Genomic DNA, 12,365 nt, shown 5'->3' with positions numbered 1-12,365 from the left:
TACAGTATTCTAGACGGTTCAGGTTCTGACATTCGTTACATGTGGTACTACTTCAGTCTGGAGTGATTTCTTCCAGTTTCACCACTTAATATTGCTAGCTCTTTAAATAAAGCCCTGCATTCCTGGCCTTTCAGGGAAACGTATCACTAATTTTTTCAATGGATTCCCCTCCCAAATTTAGAATGAAATATCCACACGCTAATTCACTAAGCAAAAGCATCCTGTCTGGATGCATATTGGCTGATTCCCAGAAGAGAGGGCGACCAAGCTCAGAGGTGGTTAGAGATGTCTTAATGTGCTGATGAGTTTGGAGGCAGCTCTTGATGCTAATGCAGACCCTGGGCACTAGCTACCACTGAGAAATCTTTATTCACTGAAGTACTCGGTGGGTAAAATATTTTCTCTTCCTCGTAAATAAATAAATAAATGATGTGTAATTTGCTGACACAAACTATTTGCTTAAAATAGGCAATAGGCCTTGGGGAGATATTTATGATACAGGCTAGATTGACTTCAGCAAGCAGCAGCTGGTGCTTCAACACTGCTTGGTGTTGGAAAGATCTTCCGTACTGCAAGGTAAAGAGGCAGAAAATGCAGCTGTATCTTTCTGGAGCTAATTTTAAAAAAGCAATGAGCTGGTAATTACCACTTTTCCCAGCTGGTCTTTATGAGGGTAAAAGGTTTAATCATAGATCGGGGATGGAAAAGGAAAATACTAAGCAGGCTGCACACCAGCATTAATAAACATACCTCCTGGAGATACTTAGAAATTGAAGCTCTTGTTGGCTGGGAGGAGCTGGGAATGAAGATTACCTCCAGAAGGTTATCTGACAGTCCTTGGGGCCTTCCTATAGGATTTTCCTCAGGAAGGCTCTGCGATGAGGGTCTGGTGCTGGCTGTGTACCCTGTGGGCTCATCCTGCTCAGTACGATCTTCCCAGGCCCCAGGGGAAGGAACTGAGCTGAGCTCGTCCTGGAAAGGTGCAAAATAAGGGGAATATTCTGTGGAGGTTTTTTCAGTCAGCATCTCGTTTCTGCTTGATTCATACAAATAACTTACAAGCCCAATTAACGCAACTAAATATAAATATTTTTGCACCCATTTAGGTAATGTTTGGCTCTATTTATAAGCAAGAGCATCTTGCAAGAGCTTCTTTTTGACAAGTAAATAAAAAAGTATAGAGAGTGCTAGTGTGTTATTAATTTAACCATGCTTCATTAACTCTTCCAAAATACCAGGTCTTAGGTAATAACTAAACCAAAAAGTAACAATAGAGTAGGTGTGGTAGGAATAACTTCAACTTCAGGGGTGCAAGAAGCTGTTGTTTACTTCCTTAGTTGATAGAGGGAAAGAGGATAAACCTGTTTGGTTTTAACATTAATTTCAGGTTTTTAACTATTGTTTTTGTAGTGATATGAAGGGTAATAGGAGAGAAGAGCAGTCATATGTTAATGTACTGGTCTTAGGGTCAATTCCGACTTGCTAACTTTTCTGATGTGACTAATGGGAAATGGTGTCAGACCCATGTCTACTTCAGGCTTTGATTTCTGCAAATCATAACCCCATCTGTGATTTCTGATGAAGGTTTTTGATAGTTCTGCCTGTAAAAAAGTAAGAAAGTTGTTTTGGTTTGGGTTTTTTTGCGAGCTTTTAAAGTAGCACCTTTTAATATGGCCTTTGCATACTTAGTTTGACATATGATTATTCTCTTGATTGACTTTGTTGATGACATATCAGTCTAAGTTGGCTGAATTTGACACCTATGTATTGAATGATAAAAGAATATTTTGCTCTTGTTGAGAAACAATAACTTATTATGCCTGATATAGCAAAATGAATTCAAATCACTTCAAAATATGTTTCACTTCATCTCTTGATTACTTAAATCAAAATAATAGAATTGCAGTAAAGAACTGGGGCCCAAGTCTAGCAATTTATATTTGCCTTGGTAAAATTATTTCATTTGTTATGATCATGAGACCCCACCTGCACACCTGCAGTACTGTGTTCAGCCCTGAGGCTCTCAGCTTAAGAAGGACACGGACCTGTTGGAGCGAGAACAGAGGAGGCCATGAAGGTGGTCAGAGGCTGGAGCATCTCTCCTGTAAGGACAGGCTGAGAGAACTGAGGCCGTTCAGCCTGGAGAAGAGAAGGCTCCAGGGAGACCTTCCAGCAGCTTCCAGTACCTAAAGGGGCCATCAAGAAAGCTGGGGAGGCTTTTTACAAGGGCCTGTAGCAATAGGACAAGCAGGAATGGTTTTAAGTTGAAAGAGGGGAGATTTAGATTAGGTAAGAGGAAGAAATCCTTCCCTGTGAGGGTGGTGAGATGCTGGGATGGGCTGCCCCGAGCAGCTGTGGGTGCCCCATCCCTGGCAGTGCCCGAGGGGCTGGACGGGGCTGGGGGCAACCTGGGCTGGTGGCCGGTGTCCCTGCCCATGGCAGGGAGTGGGACTGCGTGGTCTTTAAGGTCCCTTCCAACCCAAACCGTTCGGTGATTCTATAACTTCTCAGTTAAGTTTCCTGAGGGTAAAATCTTGAAGTAGGATTCCATGATGCGCAGTGATGAACACACACAGAGCTGAAAAGGCCGCTCCTGTCCCAAGTCTTGCAGTTGAATTGGGTCCGGGGATGTCAAAGGTGAGCTGTTCTCTGTGTGAGGGGCTCTCGGGTCGTATGCCTTGCTATCCTGGGTGGATGTCTATCCTAGGCAGGTGATAGACTTTATAACGGGGCAGCCAGAGGCCTCATCCTGTGCCCAGTGGGACAGAACAGCACTCAAGGTATCCTTGAGAACTGGGTTGGGGCCAGTTTGGCAGGAGTCAGATTTCCCTTCCTGGAAGTGGAAGCTGAGTATTTGCTGTGATGTGAGAGCCTGGGTCCATCAGGGACCTGGAGTCACAGGACTTGCAGTAAATTCCGTACTGTTCCCCTCAGCGTGTCTGTGCTCTGTGAGAGGGACCGGCAGCTTCTCCTTCAGGGTTCGCGTTTATTCCTGGCTGTGAGCAGAGGCCAAGCCAATACATCACATTTCCATAACGCTGAGTTGAGCTAAGGGAGTCAGATCCAGCCCTGGTTTGCGGTATCAATTCTTCTCTTTCCATGCATGATTTTAGGTGTGCAGAGTCCCTTCGTTTAATTAAAAGATTGACTTAGTCATATGCAGCCACTGAACCGTAGGCAAAACCTTCACAGTGTGAATTCTGTGCAAGGAGAAAGATATTTTTAAATATTTGTTCATCATCACCTGTTGTATTGAAGTGGGTCCATGCCTGGTTTTGCTTTTCCTTCAGTGTCCATCAAATAAGTAGTGTTTAAAGTCAGCTAGGAAAGAAAATATTAATTCTCTCATATCGGGTGTCTAACAGATGACTATGTGGAACAAACACTTTCTGGTGGTTTTGTCAGCCCAAAGGAACTGAAAGTGCCTTTTCCTGTGCTCTGTGAGAAGGAAACGTGCTAATAGAATGGCATTTAGATAATAGCGCAGCTGATGAAAACTGGGCCATGACAGCAAAGGTGGAAAGGTCAGAAAAGAGAGAGAAAATTATTTCGTTTGGAGGTGAAAGTCATCTGAAATAAGTGATTTCACATTTAAAAGGCCGCCAAGGAGAAAACTGATGAATGTTAACATGTTTTTTATATTGTTTTATTTCATTCTTTTTTCTTTTCTTATTTGTAATGCTTACGTATTCAGGAAGTTGAGGTAGGTTTTTCATTTTTAACTTGTAAATATCCATAGAGTGAATAAAAGTATTTACAGCATATCATAATTCATATTATACTTTGAAGTCTTATGATCAACTGTTAATATTGTTATAAATGAAATGTATTGATACATGTTAATTATTAATGTGTTAATATTGGTTTATTAACATGTTAATATTAAAATGGCGTAATAGTTGTGTATGTTACAGTAGACATAAGGTATTTTAAACATATTAGTATCTGTCCTAGTAGAAAGCTCAGAAATGCATCGATTTCTGTGCAGTCATTTTTGTCAGGAAGGTGTTTCATTGAATGAGAATGTTAAATCTCTTTAATCATGGCAATTGTATTTGTTTTTTATATATGAATAATGTACATGGAGAGAGAATGATGTACGCCTGGAAATCAGTGCCGTGTTTAGGCACTGTGCATTGCTCTCTCAGCATGCTGGTTTTCTGTTGGAGGAACTCACAGTGAAATGGGTCCATTCAGGGGTGTTAAGAGTTCCTCCTCCTAACAAAAGTCATTTCAGGTTAATGTATAAATTTCAGCACCTTGCAGAGCAGTAGCACAAAGCTCTGTCCATTTTTCAAGTCAGAGCTTTAGGTGGTATTTAAATAAGACATAGATTTTCTACTCAGCCATACCTACAGGGTGAATCTCACCTTTACGGTGTCATAACCATTCAGTTATGCTGGTATCAGTGCTGAAGTGCAACTCTAGTGCTGTATTTTCTGTTGTCCAACTGACATAAGTTATTTTGAACTGCTATTGACCATATTGCTTTAATGTATGTATAATCATTATTTACTCCTGTAAATAATAATGAGTTTTATGTATTGAAAATCTCAAAGGTTTTCTCTATTCTACTTTTCAGGGTTTGTTCCATATTTTTTCTTGTGTATTTTCCTGCGTTATCATACTGTAGTTTCAGGCATCTTCTAAAATAAATAGAGTTTCAGTTTTCAAAAAGGAATACTAAACACATCTGCATAAAGGAGAAAAGGAGTTGGTTTACAGAAGAGATAGTGTTTTGTAGGTTTTTTTGTAAAGGAAGGTGCATTTGCTGTAAAATATTCCTTTGACACTGAAATTGAGATAAAGCCCCTTTCCAATCCTTATTTCAAAACTGGTTCCATATGCCACCAGCATAAGAAATCTTTCTTGGGATTTGAATTATTTAACAGTTTCTGATGCTGAAAACCCAGCAGCAAAGCAACACCTAGGAAAAAAAAACATATAGGCAGGCAAAAATAGAATATTTTGATGCTGGAAAAAAATTATTCTGCTCAAAAAGCTTAAAAGCCAGCACATTCTGAAAAGTGATTAATGCTTGGTGAATTTAGCAGTACATCGTAATCAATTACAAAGCATTGTATAACCATGACAGGGGGTTTGTATTAGCAAAGCTGTGGAATTCAAAGGCAAGCCTGCAATTCTGTTTTGGGTGCCAAACCCAATACTTCTGATGAAGAAGTATAGATGCTTTTGATGTATCTGAAATAAATTGTGAATAATAGTCTTTGTTGTTATGGGACATCATCACTGTCCATGAAGTCAGTATAGGCGCTGAGCATGAATATACTTGGAGAAAGAAAATGCATTTCTTCCTGACAGTCACGCAGAGTTGCTTCCTGGCCTCTTTGTTAAGGGGGCGCTTGCCCACCCCCTGCCCCCCGAGCAGGCAGAGGAGAGGGAAGCAGCCCGCGGTTCTCTGCGCTGGAAACGTTAGTGCTTTCTGCTCCTGCTGGCCGTAGCCTTCGGAAGGGAATGTGCTGCCATGAGGTGCATCTCCTGGTGTTCAGCGAGGGAACGGAGAGGCCCCACTCCTGTTACAGCCCCGTGGGCTGCTCTGAACCCAGACAGACATGCTGGCTTCCAGGTTTCCCAAATATTCCTGGTTAGGGTGACCAGATAGCATGAGACCATGTGAAAATCAGTGTATTGGAGAGAAACAGTAAACAAAGCCCAACGAAGAAATCATTTAGGTGTCTTATTCACACTGATGGGTTTTGAGTTACTCTTCTGGCAGAAAAAGAAATCTGGATGTCATTCTAGACAGCTTGATAAAGACATCTCTTCAGTGGCAGCCCTCAAGAAATGCATACAGAATACTGGATATATTATAAAGGAAGTAAAGTTTAACATGCAGGAAAATATCACAATGTTAAAGAAATCTTCCATGCTTTTTCACTTCAAATACACTATTCTGTTGTTACCACCTCCTCTTAAAGAGGACACAAGTGAGATGTACAGAGTATGCTGAAACCAAATATAACAGTTGGACTTGAATCCCAGTTCTTCAGAGCCGGGTTGATGGAACTCTGAAGTGGGGGAAATATCATGTAAATATTTGCTCAGTGCATAGAACACAAATTGATCCAATGCACAGAAGAGGTTTCTACTCTTTCTGCAGAAGGACTCATTTGCAACAGAATGACCATTTGGCTGGGTACTCTGACAGTTGCTACCTTCTCCAGTTTAAACTCCAGTCAGAATTATGTAAAACTGAACCACAAGACTCACAGCAGGATTATATCTTTACATCAGATTTAAGAAGTTTTTAAAAAATTGATAGTGGGAACAATGACAAAAGTGCTCCTGGATGTTATTGTACTTTAAGTATAATACTTATGATGCTGTTGCTGTGTTTCTGTACATTCACAACGGCGGGACTGACATGTGTCCAAATGGATCTAAGTATTTTTTGATTTATTTTGCTGACCTTTTGCCACACCGGGATGGTATGGATCATGTTGTTACCTGAACAATATGCTTTTATCTTTGTTATCAAAAGTTGTAGACTGATAAAAAATAATGCAGAATTTTCAGAAAAATATTTAATAATGGGCATACTTTGAAAAACAATTCAGAAGAAAACTTCAAGGTACTGAATTAATGGAATTTCCTATTCTTTAATTTCTAACCTGCGTTTACTACTCTTTAGGATACAACCTGTTGATAGTCTTATCTGATTTGGCCTAAATATGTTAGGATTAAAAGATGAGTTGATTCATTTGTAGTTTAGTTATGTAAATGATTATATTTTTCCTGAGTTTCCTTTTCTTTTCTCCCCATTTAGGATGATTATTTCAGAAACTGGAATCCAAACAAGCCTTTTGATCAAGGTAAAGTTATTACTCATTTTGCAATTGTCTTCTGCTATTTCATGATATCCCTATATACTTTATGCCTTTCTTCCTCCCCCTGTCCCATGCATTAGTGAAGAGCTATATTCATGCTTATATCTCGTTCCCAATTTAGTCACAGCTTGAGGTGGTTTATGTGTAAGGGTTTGACTCATCTCTGTTTTTCAGCCACATTTTTTAATCCATATCCATTCCAATTTATATTCAGTGATGATATATATGCTTAGATTCTCTGTAACCATGAATCTTGGTCTAACATGCAATGTAAAACAGATATGTTCATGTACATTTTCGTTCATGTACATTTTCTTTCATGTTAAAAACTTTCCTAAATGAATGTCATTAATGTAATTACTGCATTTCCTAACACTTAAGGGGCCAAGTCTTTGAAGCCAGTTGTAACGTATGAATTTCAGAGTTGTTTTTTTTTTTTTAAAATGGTGTTGTGTATGTGCTGTTGATGCAGATACAGATTCTGTAAATGACATTTTATGCTTTGTCTCGGTGAGTTTTTAAGTTATGGCAGTACTTCAGCAATTTCCAGGCCATCTACCAAAGGATAGGGAAAAACACCCCAAAAAACTCTATATTGTTGTGTCCAGGATAGCACTGGAAACAAGTCATGCCAGGAGAAGGAACTTCAAATTGAACAGCTTAAGAGATGTCAGACAGCAACTTCCCATCAAGCATCCTCTGCTTTGTGTTCATAGCTAGGAAAAAATAGTTTCAGATGGGATGGTAAGACACATTCACTCTAAATGTCATAGATGAACATTGCTGGAAATACTAGTAGCCCAGATGTTGCTAGGTGTGGTGGGTTGTATTTGATACTTAATGTCTTGTCAGTAAAACACACTGTATGCAAAGAAATCTCAGCAGTCCACCCTCTGAAAGACAGAGTAGGTAGTGCAAGCTGATAGTATGCCATAATTCTGTCCTTAAAGTCAGGATATTGTACTTGAACTTTACTGTTTGTTATATTTGTCACTCTGACACTAAGATTCTGTAAGAGTCCATAGTGGAGCACCCTCAAAAAGTGTAATATTAAACCATTTGGGTCTTAGATTTCATTGTTTCTTAAAGCTTTCTATAATGTTTTGGTGGTTTGGGGTTGTGTTGTTTGTTTGGGTTTTTTTCAGGACAAATGTAAAAAACTAGATTTAGCAGAGCTTCTTTTGATTTGGTAGAGCCAGTTATCAGCAGTTTGATTTGTGGAGATAACAACACACAATATAAAGCGTAGGTTGGTTAGGTTCTGGGTTTGCCTTTTGACAGTTGCTCATTTTTTTTTCTCTTTGTAATGTTTGGTGAAGCTCATATAACTCCTGCGTGAGAACACGTATGAGACGAGGATATTACAGCTGCACAATCACAGGTAGATGTGTAGCCTTTTTCCACTGCTTAAGGCATTTTTAGGATCCTGGATTTCTTTAACTCGCTTTGGTTCATTATTCAACATCACGTCTCTTAAATTGTAGAACAGCAGTGCCTCAAATTTTATTCAAAATGGTGTTCTACAGTTTCAATCCACTTATACTCTGAAATTGGAAGGGATTTTAAAAGATGTTATCTTAAAGTCATTTAGAAAGGAATGATCATGTACCTGGTAACTCCAATACAAATGAGCTTCAGTCACGCAGACCCACTGCACAGTCGTCCTCTGTTTTGGATCCTGTGTCAAAGTTAAGTGCCATTCAAGTAGTGTGAGACGTACTTTGCCCTTCAGAATGTGAAGTGGCTCTCTGGATATATAACTCTTGTGATTTTACATTCAGAAAAGGTATTCCTGCAAGAAAATTGCTTAAGCAAATTGTTGAGCTGGCAAGTAGCTCATGGTGGAACAGTCACAGTGTGGTACGCAGAGGGAAACAACAAATCAAAACGTGCATGGCCTTCTCCAAGCATGGCATGGCTGGTGTCACTGGGATTTAACCAGTGGGTAATGGTTAAAGAATATTAGAAAATATCAGTGTTTCATAATTGACCAATACTTCAGTTAGTTTTTAAGTTTTTAATAACTGTTTAAAAAAGAAAAAGCAGCAAGTCATGTTACAGACAAACATTTTGATGCCTCTGGAAGTCAAATAGTATGAAATTATACTTGTGAATCATACCACAAATGAGAGCAAAGAGCAAATTGGTTAAGAAGGAGAAGGAAGGGCATGAACAAATGAATGAAGGGGTAGCTAGATAAATGACAGTTCAGCAGAGGAGATGAAACCACAATGCTTTCTTTATTTGCTTTCGATTTCAGCTTTGGCAGTCATTTATTTTACAAACAGGAGTCATAAGAGGGAGCACCTTGGCCGATCAGAGATTTGAATTTTCAGAATTACTAAAGTGTTTAGGAAGAAAATACCCATTAGAATTCTCTGAAGGTGCTTTTGAAAATTTCACTTTACATCTATTTCTATGTTTCATTGCCAGACATGTTCCTTTTATTATCTGTAGGTAGCTCCCAGGAATATCACTGGGGGCTTGTACATGTTAGAGCTGAAGAGTGTAGATTGTCTCTCTTTATGGAAATGGAACTTCAGTGTCAAAGGAAAGGGAAAGATGATGGTTTTTGTCAAAGCATATATCCACAGGGATTTTCAAAGGCATTTGAGGGATTTAGGATTACAAATCCTATTGACTTCAAGTGGAATTTATGGCCCTACCACTTTCAGAGGCCTTGTGGCCCTCTGTCTTCCCAAGAGGAAAAACAAAAAAGTAAATCCTGGCGAAATATTGCAAAAAGATTTTGAACTGACATGCTTTAAAACTGTCTTGTTCATTGTGTTACTGAGATTTCTGACTCTGGGCAAAACCACAAATCGTTTTAGAGAATCTGAAATCAGACGTGGATATCTGGAAGCAATACAAACAGTCATACATCTGTTAAAGATTACTGTCTCTTTACAGAGAAAAGAATCATTTCTCTTTCATTCTAAAATTTCTTCAAGACTATGGATAGTCTGTTGTCAGAAAGCAGAATGCAGACTAGGTGCTACTCCAAGCGTGATGCTCTGCCTTGCGGAGATCTGTGCAGCACTTTTGTTTCATTTAAATCTTACAGATGGATTTTATTTGGCCAATAGCTCATTCTTTTTGACAAAGACAACACTACTTTTGGCCATGGTAAAAATCACACTGACTCAGACGTTAAAATAGCCACTCATACCTTTCTAAAGAGATTTCGTACGCAAAAATTTCCCTTAGGAAACTGTTGCTTAGTCTGAGCAACCTGGTCAAGCGCCCAGCGTGTCTGCCCATGGCAAGGAGATTGGAACCACTTGATCTTTAAGATTCCTCCCAAACCAAAACATCCTAAGATTCTATGAATCTCTTTTCTAGGTCTTTTCCGCCATAGGTTTAGTATCTGTCATTATCCATGCAGAGAAAAAAGAATTGTCAGAAGAATTTGTCCTAGATCTGTTATGCAGAGCAAGCTGCAAGAAAATTGTTTCATCTGTCTTTGGTCTTCTCCATTCTCCCAGCCCTGACATTTTTTTCCATGTTGCTCCTTTTGGCCTTGGGGTGTTTAAATGCCCTCTGCGCTTTTGTATGATTTTGGAGGTACAAAAGCTTTTATTTTGTATTCCTTGGGGTTCTTACATCCAGAGAGCCTGTGCAGATCCTGCAGTAAGGAGCCCTAGCTTGCTGCTGTGAATTCAATAGCAGCTCTCTGTTTTCACAACACAATTGTTAGAGAGATATCCCAAAAGAAAATTTTAATCTCACAACACCAAGGTTCTTCCTACAGTAACTGAGGAGAAAAAACTTCTTCCAGTGGGTGAATGAAAGCAAGACAACTGCGTTCTCTCTGGGTTTAAGGGAAATCTGAGCATCAGTCAGCTAAAGCTGAGAACCCATTCTTTGGGACAGCTTTACAAGTTGTTAATGTTTAAAACCTATTTCTCAATTCTAAATCTAAAATCATGTTTGAATATTCTAAAGGTGAAGTCTTTCCATGGAAGCCAGAGTGCAGAATCACAATGAAGGAGCTGGGAGGGCAGGGTTTAGGAGTAATGGAAGGTGGCTGGTACCTGCCAGAAGTCATCTCACAAAGGCAGCTGGAGGATTCAGTAAGTTTAACAGATTTCAAAACCAACAGTTTTGAAAACCAGCAGAATTCGGCTTCCAGTCTTGTACTTAATTTGCATATTTTAAGGAAAAGTCTGCTGGGTCCAACCAAATCTATATTCTTTTCTAAAAAAAACCAAAGCTAGCTTTATTCAGCAGATTGAATTATTTAATTATGCATTTAAAAACAATAGCAGTGTAATCAAGCTGTCTGCTTTCTGCTTGCAGTGCAGAGAGAAATATCTGCATGTGTCTCAGGAAAAGAAATAGGTGGAAAAGCATACATGACTTCCACTGAAACAACCCCTAGAGAGTCACACGAGGTATCTTTGCATAACATGCCTTTCCAGGGGAAGTCAGCTTGAATGGTTCAGCTGCATCTTAGAGGGTACTTGAGTGATCAGAGTTTATTTTTAGCCTAGCTGCCAGCCCAGCTTTTTATTCATCTTGAACCCAGGAGAAACCAATACAACGGTGAGCATCTTGCCGACTGAGCCAAGCTAACGAGGCATTTGGACTGCAGAAGGCAGGAGAGCGTATAGCCTGAAAATGATTGATAGTCATTAATATTGAACTCCATTCTGTCAGAGTTGCAGAAGAGTGGAAGGAGCAAGTTAGTCAGGATTCTAAAATATGAATCAAAGTGTTGGGGTTTTTTTTCTGACAAGGTCATTTGAGAGATCTTAAGGAGCTTGACAGCTAACTTGGCATACTTTCCTAGTCTTCTCCATCTACATTGGATGAAGAAAAGAGGGAATCGGGGAGAAAGTTTAGCATAGTATTCTCACATCGGAGATTTTGGTATGGTAATTAAATGTGTCTGATATTCTGCACCTATTCAAACTTGCCAGAAAATGAGCTTATTAAGACTTTATGTATTAACTGTTAAATAAAAAAATAAGTTTGTTATTGAGAATTTCTGCTAAAAGCCACCTCTTAATAGCTCTAGTATATTCTTCTACAGACAAATAGATATTAATTTTTCTGATGAGATGCTCAAGTAAGAGCACATTTTGTTAGGTGAAAAGTTGCTGGAAAACATTTTGGAATGGTGTCCAGTTATTTGCCACATGGCTTTTTTTAAAGCATCGTTATCCAGAACATTGGAACTACGGAATTAATGGGATGTTCTTTGTATTGCATATACATAACCTCTGAATCCAAAAACGTTTAGACCATTGAGCTGTCATTGTTATTAATAACAAACCTGTAGAAGGACATGGGGCGGGGGGAGGGGGCCAGAGAGCAACTTAATTCTATTGCAGTGCTGAGCTTTTTCCCAAGGAGCTGGCTGGGAGCGTTGGTATCATCTCACCTATCACTGGTGACGGCAATCTCAAGTGTTCCAAGCTGCTGGACTTCTCAGGAAAAGATGCTCACTATTAGAAATAGTTGGAATTTCCCCCTTCTCTTCCAGTATTTATTTTCACTGTCTTTATTCCCAGT

General features: G+C 39.3%; 1 protein-coding gene across 1 annotated transcript in view; it reads left to right on the top strand.

The window, feature by feature from the left end:
• Positions 1 to 12,365, top strand: part of SPOCK1 (SPARC (osteonectin), cwcv and kazal like domains proteoglycan 1) — a 324,191-nt gene that overhangs the window by 102,399 nt on the left and 209,427 nt on the right. The window contains exon 3 of the mRNA XM_055813067.1: positions 6,788 to 6,833. Within this exon, the coding sequence (XP_055669042.1) occupies positions 6,788 to 6,833 (46 nt within the window). The remainder of the gene's footprint in view (positions 1 to 6,787; positions 6,834 to 12,365) is intronic.

Source organism: Falco peregrinus, chromosome 8, assembly GCF_023634155.1.
Source record: "Falco peregrinus isolate bFalPer1 chromosome 8, bFalPer1.pri, whole genome shotgun sequence".
NCBI classification, from domain to species: Eukaryota; Metazoa; Chordata; class Aves; order Falconiformes; family Falconidae; genus Falco; species Falco peregrinus.
The sequence above is the reverse complement of the archived record's forward strand: the minus strand, read 5'-3'. Positions and strand labels throughout refer to the sequence as shown.